The sequence below is a fragment of the Chelonia mydas genome, chromosome 6, assembly GCF_015237465.2.
Source record: "Chelonia mydas isolate rCheMyd1 chromosome 6, rCheMyd1.pri.v2, whole genome shotgun sequence".
Taxonomy (NCBI): domain Eukaryota; kingdom Metazoa; phylum Chordata; order Testudines; family Cheloniidae; genus Chelonia; species Chelonia mydas.
The window spans coordinates 72,088,094-72,110,635 of NC_051246.2; the positions used below are offsets into that span (position 1 = coordinate 72,088,094).

Consider the following 22,542-nt stretch of genomic DNA (forward strand, 5'->3'; position numbering starts at 1 on the left):
TCTCACCCACTTACCACTGTGTAACTCATATCTGCCTTTTACACATAGACATCCATATCATTGGAGGCTTTTAAGAACAGGTTAGACAAACACCTCTCGGGGATGGTTTTGGTTTACTTGGTCCTGCCTCAGTGCAAGGGGCTGGACTAGAGGATCTCTTGAGGTCCCTTCCAGCTCTACATTTCTAAGATTTCATCCCTCTGAATTAGGTCCCTCTGAATATAAGTGTATTTAAGGGAGTGTAAATTGATGTAACTCACGCATGAGGAGCCAGAGGGAAACAAGAAGTTAATAAGTAAAGCACCTACACAGAGGGTATCAGAAGGTGGAAGCTAAAGCAACATACACCCTACTGTAACCTGCACCTCCTGCTCTATGTAACCCAAGTTAGATGTAAATGGGTGTAAGTGGATCTAGGGAAGTCTAGCTGAGTGTAAGGAAATCTAAATTAGTGTAAGGAGATCTGATTCCCCTCGCATACCAGAGTCAGCCAGAGGTGACTCATGCCTAGGGGAATCTATTTTACACTCACCTTACATATCACCTGAATTTGGTCCACAAACTGTGTGCGCGTTGGGGTGAGGGGAATGGAGCAGTTCCATCAAGGCAGCTGCAGGATGAGACCGATTAGGAGAGGGGAAACACCTAAAAAGACGCTGAATTCAGCTCTTCCAACGGAATGATAGTGTTTACAAAATGTATTCAGGGGTGCGCTAGTAACTGGTGTGAGTTCTGCTTCTTGGATTCGCTGCCCCACGCAGTAGCTGAACGTACTGGGGTGAGGGAAACAGTGAGGGTTTTAGGACCCATGAGAACCTTCTTGAGCAGGAGGTGGGAATCTTTCTATAACCCAGCAAGAGCCCCAGCCGTAACAGCAGAGCTTCTGCGGAGCCGGAGAGAGCTGTCCGCGCTGGGAGAACCCCCGGGACCCAGCAGAGCCATGGCTCGTCTCCCGCACCTGGCCAGCCCTCTCCAGCTGCTGCTGCTGCAGCTCTCCACGCTGGGTGAGTGGAGTAACTTCTTTTTCACCCCCTGGTCGCACAGACCGAGTCCCTCTCGCCCCCCACCCCCCCGACACCAAGTCTCTTATTTCCTGTCCCCGTTTTCTGTTAACTTTTAACCGGGGGGGGGGGGGGGGGGGAGACAAAAAGGGAAAAGAAGCCGACGGTGCCAAACCTCTCTCCCAGTAGATCGCTCCTGATGGCTAGCGGCTGAAATGCCGGGGGGGAGTTTGAGAAGGGCTGCGGCTGAGGGAGGTGAAATGAAGAGCGCCCCTTCCACTGGCCCCGGAAGGAGAGGGGTCTCCAGGGCGCAGGGAGAGGCTGGGCTGCGGGGGCCAGGGCGCAGCTGGGGGCGATGCGGTGTAGACGGGAGCGGTTCGGGGTGCGAAGCTGGGTCCCCACGCGCCGCGGTGCTCAGGCTGAGTTTCGCAGGGAGTCCCGGTTCCGGTGCCGAGCGGCCGCAGGAGGGACCCAACCAGGGTAGGAGGGGAGCTGCCAGGAGAGCAGGGCGGGGCGCTGCCCTTTCGCAGGTTCATTGCTAACACTGCCGCGCCGCGCCACGAGAGCCTGGAAGGAAAAGGCTCCGGGCGCTGCCAAGGCGCCCCGCATTCACGCGGTGCCGGGGACGCTGCCAGGAATGCAACTGGGGACGGCGCCTGGTCGCTGGGGCTGCTGTCAAGCGAAGTAGGGCTGCTTACCCTCAGTCTAGTACCTAATCTGCCTTCCCCTGGGGGGGGCTATTGTCTAGCTCCTGCAGGGGCTGGCGTAGGTCTTTGCTAGCTCTGGCTAAGTGCTAAAAGGATGTTGCATTTTTATTTGCGTGGGGCCATTCCAGGCCAGCAGCTTGGGAGCAGGTTTCAGCGTTTATGGAGACTTCTGCTTACAAAGCCTGGGCCGGGCCATCCATATCTGTTGTGTTTCTGGCTGTGTTGTTCCCATTGGGAAGACACTAGAAGTTGGCACACCCCTTGTAAGCAGAGCTGCTGTCTGTTTCCTTCCTCTTCGGAGAGCCCCCGGTTCTTTGGTTGCCCAGGGTCTGATTCAGAGCCATTGACTCTTGTTTCAGTCTCCGCTTTTGGTGGAGTGGTTTTCAAACTGCTGCCTGTGATGAGATTATACTTAGGTTTTCTTATAGTGGCTGTTGGCGGGCCCGTCATTTGAAGGGTGGCTGTCCTAGAAAGAGGTGGATAAGGAAGATGTGTTTTAGGGGGCACAAGTAAGGAGCTAAAGGAAAACAAATATATAGTTTGCAAGCTCTGACCTGCCATATGCCAAAAATATTCTCAATTGCCCAAGAAGTGACAGGGGCACAGAGAAGTTTAACCCCCTTAGCTGCTTTTATGGGCTTCAAAAGGGCATAATCTGCCTTGGAGAAGGAAGATCCTGAGACTCAGCCCTCATTTCTTTTAGGGCCTGCTCCTGAGGGAGTCAAGGGGAGTTTTGCTGATGACTTCCATAGAAGCAGGATCGGGCTGTTCATGGCCATTTGTTTCCTGCTGGATTTAACTGCCCTAAGCCCTGGCAGTGACGATAGCTCCAGCCCCACACTGATCTTCTGCTTTCTGCCTGGTGAAATGCACATTCCTTGTGGGCTGTGCCCTGAATGGGCTATACCAGTGTCCCCCTCTCCTGCTGGGTCAAACTTTCAAAGTGCTGGTGCTTATTGAGGGAAGAGGGGGGACCAAAAACCTACAAAAAAGCCCAGAAAATCATATGGAGGAAAGAAGCCCAAACCAGGGTGTTGCGTTAGCCAGACTGGGGGGGGGGGGGGGGGGAAAGAGACCTATGCTGCCTCTTCAGGGGCCAAAGTGGAGGCTATAGCCCCAAAACACTGCTGGGGAGGGCAAGGGGAAACCAGACAGAGAATGATTGCCTAGAAAAGAGCCTAGTTTTACATCATCCGTGTTGTTCTGAATCCTCCCTTTTAGCAGGTTTCCCCTTGGAATTCCATGAAGACCAATCCCCTAAGGAAGACTGGGCGCTGATGCGCTCTCTTGATAGAAAGCTTAAATGCCCTGTCAACAGAATTATAGACAAACATATGCCCTAGCGGAGCCTCCCATTTCTAACACACTGTTTGTTCATGACTATACCATGCACCAAACAGTGATTTTAGTGCTGGAGAAGCGAGTAGTGGCTTACTGGTTATGGCCACCACTCTACAGCTAAGGTTGTGAGAACTCTTCTGTTCAAACACCTGTTTTCAGCCCTTTCTATTGTCTGCCGTGCGATTGTTATGGGATGGGATTTTTCAAGCTTCATCTCAGGCGAGAGAAGTTTTCTTGGGGGAAGAGTTTCAGAGTAACCTGTCCAGTCACTTTTGATTTGTGCAACGTTAGAGCAGTATTGGAATTAAGGGTGTGCTGTTACTAGGTATCTCCTGTCAACTTTAATTTCTTAGTAACCTTCTGCTGGTAGCAGCCAGGGAGCTTTTCGTGCTGTCTTTGGGTTTGTCTACACAAGAAAGTTTCACTGGTTTAACTTAATGTGGGAATTAAAACAAGTTTCCTTAAATCAGTGCAAACCTCTTATTTCAGTTTGAGTGGCTTATTTGAGTTTTGCTTAAGTCGCTTGAGAACAAGTTTTAGCATCTGAGATTAAACCAGTGTAACTTTCTCACAGAGATAAGTCCTTTCTCTGACGTCTGAGGCATCCAGGCATTTAGGTGTCTCTTTCCTTCCCTTCGTCTACCCGGAGATGAACATACTATGAGTGGAGTGAGATGAGGTAACCCCTTGTCCTTCCTATTGTGGGATAGCATTCCTTTTATTAGCCCCCCAGTCTCTTTTGTGCTACCCATCACAAAGACAGGTTTGTGGTTTCATTAGACCACTCTACTAGTCCCAGGCCAGGACAGCACCAAGTGATCCTTGAAAACTGTTGGAGGAGGATTCAAGCTCCCTTACTAAATAGCAACCTGTCTCTGGATATGATGTCACCTTGGGATGCATGGTACCAGGCACTGCTCCCAGCACTGAAGGTTAAGCAGTTGAGGGAGAGTGCCAGTTGGGGATGCCTTGAAATGGAAAGGATCAGATTTTTAGGCATGAAAATTGGGGAAGTAGAGGGAATCTTTAAAGTACAATGGAACAGGTCAGGCTAACTGGAGAAGAATTCTGTTTTTAGAAGAAACTCGGGAAGGCATGAAAACTGGGGATTTTCAGCCTCTTATGCAGGGAGGACACATCATGCAAACAAAGGCTGGAAGGAGGGTGGAACAAAGCAAGGGCTCACATGCACTGTTATTTTAAAGTCTGTCTTCTGACCTGGAAGACCTGGTCCTTTGACAACTATGGGAGGTAAAGTCCAACCATTTGTCCATGCTCCTCTGTTCATTACATTGCTACAACACTGTGCTTGCGGCTCACTTAGAAATGGGGAGATTCAGTCAGAGCAATGGATGTACCAGTTCAGTGACATCTCCCTAACTGCGTACTGTATGTATGTAAGTGTGTGTGTTTGCAAGCTGTTTGTATATGTGCCTAGTTATGCATGGTGTGCTTGTATATGTATGTGCATCTACATGCTGTGTGTGTGACTACCTGTTTAGATGTGCTCTATCCTGTACTATGTAGGTGCATTTGTGTACAAATGCTTGTCTTCAGATTGTAGGGGTGTGGAGCAATGATGATAATGGTTGTTTTCTTTCCTGGAAGGGAAACTCCTGCATGTAATTCCATGCTGGATCATGGCAACATTCCTTCTGGCCCCAGAAAAATAGTAATAGAAACAAAGATAACTTGAACTCTCCTTAAACTTTCAGTGAAAGACAGAAAAGTGAGTGAGGGAGAGGAGACAGATAAGCTTCCTGGAAACAGAAATAAACAGAGGCGAAATTAGAGGCTAAATTCTGATCTGATGTAAATTGATGTAGCTCCATTGACTTGAGTGGAGTTACACTGACTTATACCAACTGAGAATCTAGCCCTAGATATTTAAAGACCCTTGATCCAAAACTAAAACCTTCTTAGCACAGCTGTGATTCCTGACCCAAGAGCCTGAATCACAGCAGGAAAACAATCATACTGATTACTGAACTAGACCAGGTTTCAGAAGGGCAGCCCTGTTGGTCTGTATGGGCAAAAACAACGAGGAGTCCTTGTGGCACCTTAGAGACTAACAAATGTTTTTGGACATAAGCTTTCATGGGCTATAACCCACTTCATCAGATGCATGGAGTGAAAAATACAGTAGGTAGGTATAAATATACAGCACATGAAAAGCTGGGAGTTGCCTTACCAAGTCGGGGGTCAGTGCTAACGAGGCCAATTCAATCAGGGTGGATGTGGCCCATTCACAACAGTTGACAAGAAGGGGTGAATATCAACACAGGGAAAATTACTTTTTATAATGACATCCAGCAGCTCCCAGTCTTTATTCAGTCCTAATTTGATGGTATCAAGTTTGCAAATTAATTCCAGTTCTGTGGTTTCTCGTTGAAGTCTGTTTTTGAAGGGTTTTTTGTTGAAGAATGGCTACTTTTAAGTCTTTGTTATTGAGTGTCCAAGGAGATTGAAGTGCTCTCCTTCTGGTTTTTGAACGTTACAGTTCTTGATGTCAGATTTGTGTCCATTTATTCTTTTGCATAGAGACTGTTCAGTTTGGCCAATGTACATGGCAGAGGGGCATTGCTGGCACATGATGACATATATCACACTGGTAGATGTGCAGGTGAACGAGCCCCTGATGGTGTTGCTGATGTGGTTAGGGCCTATGATGGTGTCCCTTGAATAGATATGCAGACAGAGTTGGCAACGGGGTTTGTTGCAGGGATAGGTTCCTGGGCTAGTGTTTCTGTTGTGTGGTGTGTAGTTGCTGGTGAGTATTTGCTTCAGGTTTGGGGGCTGTCTGTAAGCGAGGACTGGCCTGTCTCCCAAAGTCTGAGAGAGTGAGGGATCGTCTTCCAGGATAGGTTGTAGATCCTTGATGATGTGCTGGAGAGGTTTTAGTTGGGGGCAGTAGGTGATGGCTAGTGGCATTCTGTTATTTTCTTTGTTGGGCCTGTCCTGTAGTACGTGACTTCTGGGTACACGTCTGGCTCTGTCAATCTGTTTCTTCACTCCAGCAGGTGCGTACTGTAGTTGTAAGAATGCTTGATAGAGATCTTGTAGGTGTTTTGTCTCTGTCTGAGGGGTTGGAGCAAATGCGGTTGTATCTTAGGGCTTGGCTGTAGACAATGGATTGTGTGATGTGGTCTGGATGAAAGCTGGAGGCATGTCGGTAAGTATAGTGGTCAGTATGTTTCCGGTATAGGATGGTGTTTATGTGACCATCGCTGATTTGCACTGTAGTGTCCAGGAAGTGGATCTCTTGTGTGGACTGGTCCAGGCTGAGGTTGATGGTGGGGTGGAAGTTGTTGAACTAGACCAGGCTCACAGCCCTTCCCTGCATCTGAGCATCAGTTCATCCTCTGGAAATTCCTCTCTTACTTGCTCCCCTTCCTGTCTCCTCTCCCACATTACAGCATTGGGTTCACTTTTGGTGTGACAGAACCTGTTTGGTGCAGAGAAACGAAAGATGGAAAGGAATCCTTGTGTACAAAGCATCAGATAGGTAATAGGTACGACAGCAGGCTGTGTGGAACAGCAGAAAACTTAGATCTCTTATGAGAGATTTGTGACAGCAGATATGACACTTGGCTGTTTGGGCTGGAGGGGAATTCAAAGCCAGATAGCCAGACTGTGACCAGCACCTTTGAGGGTCCATACTGGATGAGGGTGCAAGGAGCTTTCTCTGCCCCATGCACAGGGGTCAGTCACAGTCCAAGCCTAGGATTAGTTCCTACATATGCCTTTGAAAAAGAGAGAATGGAGGTGGGACCAGAGCCTTGCACAGTATAGTGGAATTGGCTGACTGCAGGGTGGAGTGTACTTCCTAATGGGTGGCATGCCCTGGGTTAGTGAGACTCCATGATGCTCCCTATTCAGGGCTGTAATTTATCATCATCATCAGATCCATAATGAGTGATGGGTAACGGAGAGGGAAATAACATTGGCTTAGTGTAGAATTAAGGGAGATGGAGGTGGCTGTTCAATAAGCGAGAAGGGAACTCTCTGATAGACACTGGAGTAAGAGAAGAGCTCTGATTTGTCTCTATTGAATTTCCAGGCCAAATAAAACTCCATTAAGGAGTTGGTAGTGATTCTCTATTTGAATCTTGAAGGTAGAGTTGGTTGATAAACATGAAACTCTTCACAACCATTTTTGTCAATATATTTCCCCCACTTTTCATTAAAAAATGTGGATGTAAAGTTTCCAACCAGCTTTACTTAAGGGAAAGAAACCTCAATGTCCTAGATTGTAACAAATAATAATAAATGCATCTATTAGAAAAGGACATTCAGAGTTAAGGTTAATAATTTTTTAAAAGTAGGGGAAACATGGAAATACAGAACTGAAGTAACTCAAACAACCTGGGACTCTTCTGTTCCCACATCCTGACTCAGCTTCCATGTAGAGGTAGATCCATATCTGTCATAAGCACCACAGATTTACAGCTAGTCAGTGTCTGAAATCCCTTATCCCTTGGCATTTCACCCAGGAATTATGCCTATTTATAGGTGTTCATCTACATAGTTGTAGCATAGTATGTGTATCAGAATATAGAGAACAAGTCTGTGAGGGTATATGCGGCTTAAGATGTCCACAGCTATCCACTGTTTTATATTAAGAATTTGAAATGGTAAAATTCCTCTTGCCTGGCAGAACGGAATGAGATTGGTAAATTGGGATGGGGCTGGATGGGTTTTCAGTGTGTGTTAATATGTAAAAAGTGAGATGTTTGCATTCCTCTCTTGTTAAGGAGAACAGCCTCTGATAGTATAGTTTGCATACACACACATGATGGGCGATGCATTGACTAGTATACTGAGTAAGATACAGAGTACCAGGGGTTAGACTAACACAGCTTATGCTGTCTATGTTGAAAATGAATATTGTGCAGGCATAAGACTGTCCTATGATTTAGTTGAGGATGTTTGAATACCTTGACTTTGCAATTCCATCCTTTCCTGGGTTTGTTTTCGTTGTAGTTATTTTAACTTTAATCTTTGTTTTTCCAAGATTTCCATTATTTGTGGTTTTCCTTAATTTTTCACATACATTTTTTTAGGTTCTTCCCCCCCTAAGTGATTAATGCATATTTGTTACTGTAATATAAGTTTAACAAATTTCTTTCTTGGGAAATTCCTTAGGCTTTTTTTAAAGGTACTTTAAGATTTGTCCTCTGACTTTGGATGTGCGTTATTGGTTTAGGGAATCCATGTCACTGCATTTGTAACATTTTTAAAGCACGTAATTCGCCACATGAACACTTTCATGCTTTAGAAACCTTTCAGAATTGCTTCACATGTTTCATAAGCTCTGCAAAACTGTGGGTTTGTAATCACCATAGGAGCCTGGGCAGCATTTAAAATTTCAGATCAGGAACTGGCATAAAAATTGGCATTTCAGCTATAGATTTTAAGAAGTTATATTAGATCCTAAAGTCTACAAGCCATGATGCAATATTCACACCCGGCAACAAATGTTTGGAATTGTTGACCAAGGATTGTGGTGGAGTCTCCATCACTGACAACTTGTAAATCAAGATTGGATGTTTTTCTAAAAGATCTGTTCTGGGAATTATTTTGGAGACGTTCCATGGCCTGTGTTATACAGGAGGTCAGACTAGATGATCACAATGGGCTCTTCTGGCTTTGGAATCTAGGAATCCACCTCTACCTTCTCTCATTCAATGCATCCCACTCCACTCCCAGGACCGGGAATAGAATACAGGAATCCTCACTCTCAGCCCCTGCTTTCACTCACTCATGAGACCCAACTCCACTCCCAGGAACAAAGTCATGAATAGTTTTGTTCAGCCAAAATATGCATTTTTCAGAAAAAAAAAAAGAAATGAAAACATTCCCCAGCTCTAATTAAAAGTGAACAAAAAGTGTTATGAGAATTTCCCCAAAAAAGTCGTTCTAATTTTTCTGTGTCTGATATCTCAGAAAGGGTTTGTCCAATTCACCTCAAAATAGAAAGGGGAAAAAAAAAGTTCTGGCTACAGACATTTCAGACTCTGGAGTAATGGGTACAGAGGGAAGATTTGAATGTTCCTCCCTACCACCCTCAAAATTAGCCTCTTGGTATCATTTTTGCATTTATTATTTTTGCAGACTGGTGCCTTGGCTGTCCAGGTAGTTTTAAAATACTCAGTGCAATGAAAATTCAGCTCTTAGCACCGAATCAAGAGCTGTAATTCATTCACTTCCTCCTGCCAATACACACACACTCACCCTTTCCTTTGCATGCTGTTCTTGATGCTTCAAGGCTCTTAGAAAATACTTTCTGTTCAGTTACTTATTTTTGTCTTTCATATGCTGTTCATTTTCTTTGTCTGAGAGATCAGGGGCAGTTTTTCCACTGCAATCCCAAAATAGTCCTGTCTTTTCCAGGTCAATGTGGAAAACAAAATCTGTTTAATTTTTTATAAAACTGCCAACTTCTTTTGGATCTCATTTCTGCACTGGTATTGGGAGCTGAAAAGATGTGGAGGGAATTTATAGGAAATCATTTATTTCTTGTTTCATATTTTCCCTCCAAAATCTCTAAGACTCAGAAAACTCAACATATACGGTTAACAACAATATTTTGAATAATCAGCTCATTATTACTTGAGTACAGATGTGAATAACGTTTAGGGTGACCAGATAGCAAGTGTGAAAAATCGGGACATGGGTGTGGGGGGGGGGGGTGGTAATAGGCCCCTATATAAGAAAAAGCCCTGAATATCAGGACTGTCCCTGTAAAATCAGGACATCTGGTCACCCTAATAACATTCATGTTAATATCAGAAATGGTTACATCCACCTTACTGTTTCATAGCTACTGACATGAATACCATTTGTAACTGTATCAACATTAGCCAAGTATCAATTTTAGTAACATTTATGACTATATTAGTCCTTCCTGTTTGTTACTAAGACTCAGTAGAAGTATCATGTATTCCTGTTTCAGTGTATATGCAGTAGGAGTTACATCCCCTACAGCATTACTAGTAGATACTGATAATTACTGAAGGAATACCACCATGTTGACTGTTACAAGGACTGAGCAGAAGTAATGGCCAAGAAAATGAGGCTTCCAATGTTTGTCATTTATTTGCAGACAGTGTGGTAAGATATCTTCCCTCCCCCCCCACCCCCGTAAACGTAGACGTTAAAATGTAGAATTGCTGACTTTTCCATTGGACCTTTTAGGGATCATGAGGGTAAGATTAGTGGTGAGTGAATATGAAGAGGTTTAAAGTTCAGGCTACGTTCAGTTAAACTCTCAAACGTTCAGATCTTAGAACTACTTGAACCTTTTTGACTCTGCAAAACTGACTGAAAATCTGGGAATGGGCTTCCTCATCAGATCTCCAGGACTTCCCTGGGTGATTGCAGCCAGAAATGACCAAGAAGCATCTTTTTAGTGGAATTCTTCTGATTTTTGGTCCCAGCTGGAGTTTGGACATTTTTAAAAGAGTATGAAAATGAAAGGGTTATTCAAACGCTTCAAAAATCTTAGCAGTGGTTCAGATCACATTTGATTTGGGACATGTCAGATGACATGGGAAGGGTGTGACTCTTATTTTTCATGAACAGGTTCACCAAGCTCTAGGGTAGGAGGAAAAAGGAAGTGCCCAATTGGCTATTCTAATTCCATTCCACTGTGGGGAAACAAATGCCAGATATGAAACTTGCTGACAAGCACACTAACCTCCCAACATCAATCTGTAACATCACAAAGACAATTTTAAAAGCCAGCAGTAGATATTTTTCTTACTATTGGGACCTGAACTGGTTTCCATGGGAGCTGATAGCAAAACTCCCATCAGCTTCAGTGGGTGCAAAATCAGGCCCTTTGCCTTTAAGTTTATACTGGATTTTAATTAATTTTAAAGAAATACAGAGAAACAGTTGGTTCACCATAGAGCCCTAAAATAAGAAATCACTTTCCTTTTAGCCCCATGGCTGAAATAGGCAGCTGCTTTCGGATTTGATCAAGCCATGGAGGGGCCTTTGGCTGAGTAAAGAAACCTTTATACAGCTGGGGAGTGGACTGAAGTTGTTCTGAAGAGAAAAAAGGGCAGGACTAGATTTATCTCCTTAAAGAGAGGCAGCCAAATAGTTTAGGGCCTAGGCTTAGGTTTTGTAAACAAAAGGTTTTATAGACTGTTCACAGAAATGTTTTCATGATTTTTGAAAAACATGTCAACCATATTAAAAAAACAAAACCCTTAAATATTCCTTTCTAGCAACCCCAGTTCCAAAGGATTAGGCTAGTGTTTGAGAACTAGGAAGTGAAGCTCACTAGAAGCAGGAAGTGGAACGGAAGACTTACTTAGTTTCTCTTGATGAGCTGAGTGAAATGCAAAGGGTAAATAAGTAGCATAAATCGTGATGGAAAAGCAGTACTGGCCAGCCCGCAAGCATCAAGAGGTCATAAGCCAGTTCCTCCACCCACCACCTGCCCCCCAAAAGTCATGAGATTGACTTGAAAATCATGAGATTAAAAAATTGTGTTCTTTTTATGTGCTTTCTGGTTTTTGAGCCTTTACAGTTTGTTTTCAAGCTTTTCTCTACAACTCTGAAGCCCTGAAACTTTTTTTAAATGAGGGCTGTGACTTTCATGTAATCACCTGACTCCAGGAGCTGGGCCTCTAAGAAAAACATCAAATGTCATGAGACTAGTGAGAGAATCGTGAGAGTTGGCAGCACGGAGGTGATTGTAATACTTTCAGTTTTACTAACCATACAGTGTTACTAAAAGCACATGCAGGGAACACTTTTAAATCAGCCTTTCCTTGTTGACAACACTTAAAGCAGAGCAGGTGAACTGGGAAGCAGCACTATCTAACATTTAGAACAGGGGAGTGGGTGTCAAAATTCCTGGAATCTATTCCCAGTTCTGCCCCTGACTTGCTGTCTGATTTTGCGCAAGTCACTTAACCTCAGTGCCTCAGTTTCCCAATCTGTAAAATAGGGACAGTACCATCTACCACTGAGGGTGATCTGAGCCTTAAATCCTTAATGTTTGTGAAGAACTTTCTGATCCTCCAAAACAGGTGCAATATACAGTGCACAGCATCATTATTACTTGTTATATATTTTATATACTATGCCGGGGCGGCCAATCTGAGCCTGAGAAGGAGCCAGAATTTACCAATGTACATTGCCAAAAAGCCGCAGTAATACGTCAGCAGCCCCCCCATCAGCTCCGCTCCCAGCACCTCCCACCCACCGGCAGCCCCACTGATCAGTGCCTCCCTCTCTCTCTCCCTGTGCCTCCCGATCAGCTGTTTTGTGGCATGCAGGAGGCTCTGCGGGGAGAGGGGGAAGAGCAAATCATGACAGGCTCAGGGGAAGGGAAGGGGTGGAGTGGGGGCAGGGCTGTGGCAGAGTCAGGGGTTGAGCAGTGAGCCCCCCTCCCCCCCCCCCCAGCAAATTGGAACATTGGCGCCTGTAGCTCCAGCCCTGGAGTTGGTGCCTATACAAGTAGCCACATGTTAACTTCTGAAGAGTTAATATATGTGGCTCCGGAGCCACAGGTTGGCCACCCCTGTACTATGCTCTATTATCTATTGCAAAAGTAACCCAGAATCCTGAACTCAAATTCAGGCAGATATTGGAATATTTTACTTTAAAATGTTTATTTGTCATTCTTATTTCACCATGTACCTTCTGTTACTGATACAGGCTTTCAAACAAATCCCCCCCCTGTTGCACCTGCGAAGGCAATAAAGCATCTCTTTAAAGACTCGCTCTCCACGTAGCCAAGGTGTGTGTTGCTATCTCATGACACACCCTGTTGCATGCTGTGCCTTCAGGATAGCAGATGTAAGCAGTGGTGGAATCTCCACCCATTTCAGTGGTGACATGACACTTTCCATGCCAATTCTGCCTAGCTCTGCCATCTATGACTTTCCATTAAACTTCAGGATACAGTTTCATCTGGAGGCACAGGGATTTACACAAAGTTTAGCAGCAGGAAGAGTAAGAGGGAGAATACAGCTGCTAGGGATGGGCTTCTAGGTAAAATAGCACTGGATGCCCTTTCAAAAAGACAGGTGTCTTGTCAGTGCTGACTGCTGCTCCTTTAAGGAAGCACCCTGCTCTGGGGAGAGAGCCAAAAGCTGGGAATCATTATCATTCTTCTTCAGTGAATTCAGTGTTGGGTCTTGGAACCCTTCTACTAAACCTCTGCTCTGTCCCACACTGCAGCACATGGCTTTACTGCTTTACCTACTCCCCCTGCACCCTGCTTGTTGCCTTCTGCTGTAGCCTGTTCTCCCACTGCTAGTTTGATGTTTCTGTAACATGGTGCACAGGAGTAGCTTGCAAGTCTTCAACGGGTAAGCTTATGTGCCCATGCCCAGTTATCACCACACTTCCTCAGTACATGTGTGAGGGCACACACCTTTTCTCCCTCTTGCTTCACGCAATCACAGCTGGCTGGATCTTTAAAAGAAAGCAAGGCAATTACTTAGTGTCTTCGTGCCTTTAAATTTAAGCCCAGATTCTTGGCAGCAAAAAGAAAAACAATGTATTTATAAAAGGGTACAATCTGCTCAGTGTGTGAATGTTTGCAGACACTGCTTATGCCAGCACAGGACTCTAGCTGTGATGCAAGGGAGAAGTTGAAATCTTGGCTGCCAAATTGTTAAACTCCCTGCTGAAAATTTTGTTCAGTTTTTACATTCCAGCTTCTTAGCCTCCTCTGAGTGCTTGTTTGATTGTTTTACTGCACTGGAATCCAGCTGGCATCGACAGGCACAGCTGTTAGGAAGCCCACATTGGGAGTCTCAGCTGGATATTATGGATAGGAGCACACATTGCTGGAGTTTTGGCTGGCACTGTTAAGGGCACTCCTCTGGGGAAGCTTACAGTGAGATTCCAGCTCATGTTGTGAGGAAGATCCTAGTGTTTGACTCACCTGGGATTGACAAGACACTGCTGTGCAGATGATCACAGTACTGCGCATTTGGCCACTTCAGTTGGCATAGAAACTGTGTGCCTTTCTCACAGACCTGGCCACGAAAATGATGCCTTTTTCTGCTCCAGGCTGGATTATAGCAGGGCACTCCAAATAAGTCTGATTGAAAAGCCACATGGAAGCTTCATCCAGACTAGCATGCTGTAGCTTGCCACCTGACAGGGACACATCAGCAGAAGCATATCACACTAATGTCTGAGATGTGAACTGACTTTCCAGCAAACTTCAGATTCACTTTACGATCCTAGTCGAGCTATGAAGCAGTCATGGACAGAGACCTGGTGACCTCAAGAACAATTGCTGTCTATACAACCCTCCTGAAATACACTGATCCACAAGGATATTATTACTATTACTCTTTCGGGTGCCAAGGAATGGGCATTTCTAAAGAGAACTCTTGGCCACGACTGGTGCTTGAAGTGGTCTGAAAAAGGTAGGGAAGCTGAAGTAAATTTTCATGTACTCTTTGCAGACAATTCATAATTTCTTGTATACATATATTACATAAACACATTTAAGTTCTACTTGTTTTTAAATGAGGCAACAGGCCTCGTACAAATTTTAAAAATGAAATACATCCTGGGAGTTCAGGGGTAGGGGCCTAGGGGATGCCATGAGATACAGTGGGGTTGTGGGGACTCTTTGGGTATAGGGGGCCTGGCAGGTGCAGTAAAATTCAGTGAGGTTGGTGTCTCTGGAGACTGAGGTTCAGTGTGATTCAGTGGGGTTGGGAGTCTCTGGGGCTGGGGGTGCAGTGACAGTCAGTGGGGATGGGTGGGGGCTGTCCTAGGTATGCTGCCTCTGCCCTTCCATCCTTGCCCTGTCCCTTCCTGCTGGTCTGGCTCACAGTCTGTCCCTACTAGATGCTAGGTAACCAGCAGGGGAGGGTCCAGGCTCCCTGTGGCTTGTCCATGTCCCCTCATGGCTTCTCCCTGCCCCTCCCCAGGTTCTAAATTGTATCGCTACCACATCTGCTGCTCCCCAGAGACAAAGGCCCTCCTATGCATGTGATGGATAGGTGGATGGGCCAATAAGCAGGCGGTGGCTGCCCAAAGGGGAGTGAAATGGAGCTCTGGGAGCTGTCAGAGACTGGAGCTCTGATAGAAGCTCTGCACCCCTCAGTAATCCCACCTGTGAGCTTTAAGCACTAGCTGTGGCATTCCCTTTCCCCCTCCCCCACTTCCCTAGAGGTGGCCAGGCTGAGCCCATGGCTCTTCTGGTGAACCACACATTGCACCTCTTGGCAAAGGCTGTTCCTAAACAAAGGATGCTTCAAATACGCAAACATCCCTTCCTCAAATAAAAAAAAATGACCTCCTTCAAACTGTTCCCGTCCCCCAAATGCCTGTCCCCTACATCTTCCATAACATTCTTTCCAGCCTGTGGAGAGAGAGGAGTTAATGGTCTTGTGATGGGTATGTCCTCCTCACAGCTAATGAAAGAGGTAACTGGAGCCAGAGAGCAATTAGTGCATCTGGTTGCCCCGGCCCAACTGAAGATGAAACCCAGCTGGGTGGTGAGCAAACAGAGAAGAAGGCCCAATGAGAAGAAGGTAGCAGGGAGGGAAGAGAACAGCTCCACAGTCCATCTGTGCTTGTTAGAGAATGCAGGAAAGCCCTGGAGATACAGATGTACAGTAACTGCAGGGTGAGACTGAGGGAAAGAGCCTGAAGGAAGGCTGAGGCAGGAAGAAGTCTGAGGGAGTCTAAGAAGTCTTAGCTGCTCGCCACAGAGTCTGGACTGGAATCCCGAGAAGAGGGAGGGCCTGGATTTCCCTGCTGGTCCACTGGAGGTGGTGGTGTGGAAACACCATGACACAAGTGGGAGAAGGATGACTGAGTTTGGAGCTAGGCCTCCAGGGAGACAGCCCTGGTAGGTTTTGCTCTGCACAAGGGAGGGAGGATAAGCCTTCAGAACCTGGGAAGAGGTGAGGAGTCTGCAGAGGAGTGAGCCTGGGTAGGTGTGAAGAGTGATGTCTAGTTTATTAGACAGTCTTTTATGCTGGGAGACAGGGACTATGTGTGACCTGGGTGCGGGGGGGGGGGGGGTGGCAAGTCATGAACAGGAAGATCCCCACAGTGGCTGTCAGCAGTGAGTGCTGAAAGTTGAGAACATGTTATGCCATACCCAGCTGTAAGTCCATTCCTCGACAGGGCTGTTTGCAGACAAGCAATGTGTTATCCTTTTTAATTACTGTACCCGGCTCCTGCATATTGCACTCATAGGTGCTGTACAAAGTCCTTGACTCCCACCTGGCATTTACAGGACAGTGCTATAAGCAAGCTCGTGCTGCTTAAGATGAAGCTTACATGGATGGCAGTGCTTTGAGCTGTGGTGTTCTAGGAAAGCCCTTGTCCTGCTGAAGGCCATGGATAGCCCTGCTAAGAGACCAATATGAGGAAGTGGTTAGCATTATGTCAGCTTCCTTTTCCCTGGGAGGAACTGTAGCGCGCTGGAGCAAGGGTTATAGCCAGGGTAGTGGAAGATCTTGGCTAGAGTATCCAAAGGCACTGTTGACTTTGAAATATGGATCCAGGTCTCTCTTTGCAGACACTGATTTGCTAATTATAGCCCTGTTTCAGATTCGTTATGATTGAAGAGGCAAAATCCAGGAGTTGGGTGAGCAGCCAAAGTCCAAACATGATTAAAAAGCATGGGAGTTTGGAAGATGACAGACTCACTAGCTATACTGAAGCCAGCATGGCAAGGAAGCCATGGTTGTTCAGCTAATTCATGTCCATCTCTCTAGTGTGTACAGGGAACAGTTTGGGACTCTCAGGTTAAGGAAACCTCCCCGTCATGCCTATTTGCTGGTGGACGCCTTTTCACCTCGTAATCTGCCTGTGGGAAGTGGCATCGCACAGCTCTCTTGCCCAGAAGCAGAACAAGGCCCGAATTGACTCAAGCTATGTCTACACTCCCACCCAGAGGTGGGATTCCCCGGCTCCCCGCAAGGTATAAATAGCACAAGTGTAGTCGCAGCGGCATGGGTAGCGGAAGCATGGCTGAGCCGTGCCAAGGCCGAGCCTGCCTGAAACTGCGGGACGCGTACTTGGCACAGCTCAGCCGTGCCTCTGCTGCCATTACCTGCGCTGCTGCAGCCACGCTGCTGTTCAGAGTCGCAGGGGCTCGGTGAGAGCTAGCATACGTGGACGTGAGCAGAGGAATTGCATCCCTAGCTCCTCGTACCGACGTACCCAAAGTCAGTTTAGTCTCTGCTTTCCCTGTACCTCTGGGAGAAGCAAGCTGTGCTAGCCCTTCCCCTGGCATAGCTTATTTCCCTCCGTCGTCTGGCTCTGCTATTGCTGGGTGGTGCACTGGTAGGCAGAGCCAAGGCTCCACCCACCAGGGATGCTGGAAGAATGTGTATAGCTGGGGTGCTGAGAGCCATTGAACCAAACTGTAAACCCTGTATAGGATGGAAGCTGCTTCAAGCCAGGGGGTGAGGCAGCAGCCCTAGTTCTGGCACCTATGCCACCCACTCTGTCTCAGCCTGCCCACCTGTGTGGGATAGGGAGCAGCAGCAGCCAGTGCTCATGCAGCAGGGTGACCTGCAATGCAGGTGAGCCCACACGGGGGAGTAAAAGGAATCTTCACATCTTTTCCGTCCCGTTTGGGTGGGATGGCTGCCATCTTGACTGACACACTGGGGATCTCCAGACCTAGAAGCATGAGCTGCTACTGCTTAAGCTAAAGAATCAAGTCTCTGTAGCCAGGGGCTGTAACAACTCATCCCCTGTGATCAGCACAGAGTGGGACCTATAACGCACACTCACTAATGGATTACCTGGGCCCATAGGCTAGCTCACACTTAAGTCCAAAGGAGTCTGTCAGGTTCTAGCGTCATATACCCCGAACATTTTATAAACAGATGGCACCCTTCTTTTTAAATGTCCAGTTCTGCACAGTGGGGATTGCTGGAGTTTCTTCACCAGCAGGGGACACCTTTCTGGACCTAGCTAAAAGAGTCCGAGAAGGGACAACATTTTGCAGGGAACAGTAACGTGATATGCAGCCTCTCACATAAGTGCCCACTTAAAACATTGCTCAGGCCAGCAATGACTGAAAGCTGATTGTCTGTGTAAAGAAGTTGGTAGCCTCACACCGTTTCCTTGCAAGCACGGAGTGTGTTCTCATGCAATCTGCCTTGTCAGTCCTCATATCCTGATGATTCTAAACAGGCTTAGGAAACAATTAAGAGGCTGAGGAATCAGCCGTGAAACCAATCTGGACTGCAGCAGCCACTGTGTTTCATGCCTTGCAATGCTGTGCTCTAATAAATGTTTGGTTTGTTTGTTTGTTTGTCTTTTTCTTGGAAGAAACAGTGCTGAGTTGAGCTGTTCAGAAAGCTGAAAAGTAATTCTCTTTCTCTTAGTGTTTTAGTATCTCTCTTTACACAGCACATGGTTACAAAATACCTCCAGAAAAACAGTCCGTTAGCAGCAGCATTTCTCTAATGCCTGCAAATAGAACTGTTCGATGCTGGTGGGAGGGTTTGTTTCCAATATTCTTCCTTTTTGATGCCATTTTGCTTTTTAAGAGATAATCAATTCAGCCATGGTCTGAAAGAAGGAAAGTTTCCCAAGAGTCTTTGTTCCTCACAGACACTCGTCCTGTGTTCCTTGCTCTTTGATGCTCTCTCACTGATTTCATGCTGGGATTGAGGGTTTTATGTGGTACGCTCAGTGTTATGGACTCAAGGATCTTCGAGGAAAATGACACAAGCGAGGGGCCCATGTTTTGGTATAGATCGGATCAGCACTGGTGCGGTCCAGTTTTACAGTCAGTTCTCACTAAGTCACTGAGTTATCCACAGATATTCCTCTCCATAAAGATGTTTGAATGTGAGAATCAGAGGTTGCCCAGGCAGGCTGCAGTGTATGTTATAAAGAACAGAAGGAGGTTGATCATGTTACAATCACCATGCGTCCATGCAGAGAGATCTTGTTGGAATCTACTGTTAAACTTGTTGAAGTTTGAAGCTCATCTTTGGGTTGGGGGGAACTAGAGGCAATAAATCTGAGGCTCTCAGCCTGGGGAGCGGAGAAGGCCCTAATTTCAAAGGTACCCTTTGGGCGAAGGGATAGGTGTTGGCCCTGATGTGGTTCTTCAGAGAAAAAGAAATGTTACACCCAAGAATTTCCTTCAAAGAGTAGAATAAGGTTTTCACACCAAATATCTCCTTTCAGGAGATCTCAGATTTGGGGCATGGTAGTCCCAAACTCTGCCCACTGATTTTTGGCTTCTCAGGTGGGCAGGGCATAAAGTGTCAAAATAAGATGGTACTCACAGTAGATTGTGTAACTGTTCACAGTCCCTCATCTATCTTGCATATTCTGTGAGCAGTGATGTCAGCTGATTGTCATCTCTTTCTTGCATGTTTCTTCAGGAGTGAAATAATCAACAAGGCTGATATGCAAATGATCACCATTCAGCTTCAGAGTCCATACCTTACTTGAAATGAATAGGGGCAATTCTTATCTCTGGGAGCTATTGTTTCAGGCCACCTGCAGACTTGAGTTCACATTTTGAAATTTAACTTTGTAATCACAAGGGCTAGAGATTTAATTTTTTTTAAAAAAATGCAAGTTTAGATCATGGAGCATATGACAGTAGCCTCTTAACAAACTAAGTACCAGCATGCCAAGCTGCCATGAGCTAGTCCAATTTGATCCCTGCCTTTTGGTGTGTGCAGAAAGCCCTAAGGCTAAAGTTCTGTGACTCAGTATGACTTACGCAGGATTCTTTCCCCACCATGCTAATCACCCTCCAAGTTTGAAGAGAACTCTCTGTTTCTACTGTGGAGCACACTCGATCCTGGGAATTTCCATAGTACTGTAGGCGTGCCTCAACCCCAGCTTGGTGAGGGTAGTGCCCTCAGCTTGTAAACATCGAGGACCAGTATGAACAGGCGGATTGCTTCCCATTGGTCCCAATAGAGCACACAGACCCTGAGTTAGCCCTGTCTACACTAGCAAGCTTCTGCGCAGTAAAGCAGCTTTGAGCACTGTAACTCCCGAGGTGTGCACACTGCCAAGCCACTTAGTGCGCAGAAACTGCGCAGTTGCAGCGCTCTTAAAAAAACAAACAAAAAACCAACCCCGACGAGAGGCGTACAGCTTTCTGCGCTGGGGCTACAGTGCTGTGGTGTCAGTGTAGACACCCTGGCGATTACAGTGCTGCGACTGGCCTCCTGGAGGTGTCCCACAATGCCTGTTCTCGCCTCTCTGGTCATCGGTTTGAACTCTACTGCCCTGCCCTCAGGTGACCAATTGTGAGCCCCAGCCCTTAAATTCCTTGGGAATCTTGAAAGTCCCCTTCCTGTTTTGCTCGGTGACGCATGCAGTGATCTCGGCGCATCTTTCCAGGTGGCCACGCCTGCTCCATGCACCAGGCGATCCCCCGCTTGGAGCAATGCCGGGCTGCTGGACCTCATCGGCATTTGGGGAGAGGAGGCTGTTCAGTCCCAGCTGCGTTCCAGCCATAGGAATGATCATACCTCTGGACAGATTTCACAAGGCATGACAGAAAGGGGCCATGACCGGGACACACTGCAGTGCAGGGTCAAAGCGAAGGAGCTGCGGAACGCCTGCCCCAAGGCGTGGGAGGCAAACCGCCGCTCCAGTGCTGCGCCCAAGAGCTGCCGGTTCTTCAAAGAGCTGGATGCGATACTCGGTGGTGACCCCACCTCCACTGCAAAGACCACTGTGAATACTTCATTGGTTTGCTTGCCAGTCGGGTGGACTGAGCCAGGAGGAGGAAATCTTGGACGAGGATGTGGAGGATGACTCAGAGGTCAGAGATGCATGCAGCCAGGAGCTCTTTTCTACCCCAGAGGAGGCTAGCCAGTCATAGCTGTCGGAGCTTGGTGAAGTGCAAACAGGAGAGGAGGCCCCTGGTGACTGGATTTGATTTTGGGAATCGCTGAAGCGAGTTGTTGGGGGCAGGAGGGTTGCAGAAAGCAGGCTTGTGTCTGTATGCTGCACGTACCACCACAAGCCTAGTCTGAGTGACGGAACAGGCTGTTTATTGACTCCCTCGCTTCACAGGAATCTGCCTCAGAGATCTCCAGGAAACTCTCCTGGAGTTATTGGGCAATCTACTGTCGCAGATTCTTTGGCAGAGCTGCTTTGTTTCTTGCCCCATTAACGGTAACTTTCCCATGCCACTGTGCTGTCATGGGGGTGGGGAGGGCACAGGCGAGTCGCATAAGGGCCAGGGCGGAAGCCGCAGGCTTGGAGAAGACCCTCCCTTGATTCCCTGCTCACCCTCAGCAGTGAGATATTTTCCATAATGGTCACATTCTGTGGAAAATGTGGGGACAGGAATGATTATCAGGCCCCCCCTACAGTGCTGGCTCTCCCCAAGAGCCATGTGCCCAGTGTACGGTAGGGTCCGGGAACACTGATTTACCCTGCACCTGTGGCTACTCACCATTTTGGGGGTCTTGTGGCTCATGTGTGCTTGCCTGGGGTCAGCCAGTCAGTGACAGGTGTGTGAATACTGGCTGAGTTTTAAATCACTGAATCAGTGTTATGTGTGTTGCAAACAATACTGCTTCTGTAAAATGTTGCATTTAAACTTCACAGAGATGGCCTTGGGAGCCCAGCCTCCCTCTTTGTTATAGGTGGCTGAACAGCTGCGCAGAATTAGAAAGTGGCCATGAAGAACTAAGGAGGACTTTCTGCATGACGTTACGATGCGCTCCGCAGCCGAAAAACAGGAATTGAAGGAATGGCTGGACATGGAGAAGCAGGAGCAAAAGGAGAACGCGGCGCGCCAGAATCAAGCCACGGAGCAGCTCTTAAACATTATGGAGCACCAAGTGGACACGCTCCAGACGATGCTAGCACTGCAAACAGAGCAGCTGCACGCTCGCCCCTGCAGCCGCTGTCACAAAACTCTTTCCCATGCACCCCTCAGACACTGCCAACACACTCTTACCAACCTCCTGGCTCCAGTCTGTACCTGTGGCATTCCACTCCTCCCCTGTCACAGTCCTTCCCTGTGGACTCCCAGTACCCACTGCACTCAACACCCATCCCTCTGCAGTTTGGCCCTGCTGAAATACAGCACCCACTGCATTGTACGCTATTGTTGAACTGCTCTTTGCTGCTGTCAAGTTGCCCCGTGTATGGCTTCATAAGCCATGGCATTAAGGGGTAGGCGGGGTTTCCCAGGATCACAGTGGGCATTTCTACTTCCCCTATGGTGATCTTCTGGTTCGGGAAGAAAGTCCCTGCTTGCAGCTTCCTGAACAGGCCAGTGTTCCGAAAGATGCGTGCATCATGCACCTTTCTAGACCAGTCTGCGTTAATGTCTGTGAAACACTCACGGTGATCCACAAGCACCTGGAGAACCATTGAGAAATACCCCTTCCGATTTAATGTACTTGGTGGCTAGGTGGTCCGGTGCCAGAATTGGAATATGTGTGCCATCTATCGCCCCTCCGCAGTTAGGGAAGCCCATCTGTGCAAAGCCATCCACAATGTCACACACGTTGCCCAGACTCACGGTC

General features: G+C 47.0%; 1 protein-coding gene across 2 annotated transcripts in view; it reads left to right on the forward strand.

Annotated features, from left to right (window-relative positions):
- The first annotated feature begins 858 nt into the window (after positions 1-858).
- Positions 859-22,542, forward strand: part of LTK (leukocyte receptor tyrosine kinase) — a 160,971-nt gene continuing 139,287 nt past the window's right edge. For both annotated transcript variants that reach the window (XM_043548470.1, XM_043548471.1), the window contains exon 1: positions 859-1,004. In XM_043548470.1, the coding sequence (XP_043404405.1) occupies positions 941-1,004 (64 nt within the window). In that variant the 5' untranslated portion in view covers positions 859-940. The remainder of the gene's footprint in view (positions 1,005-22,542) is intronic.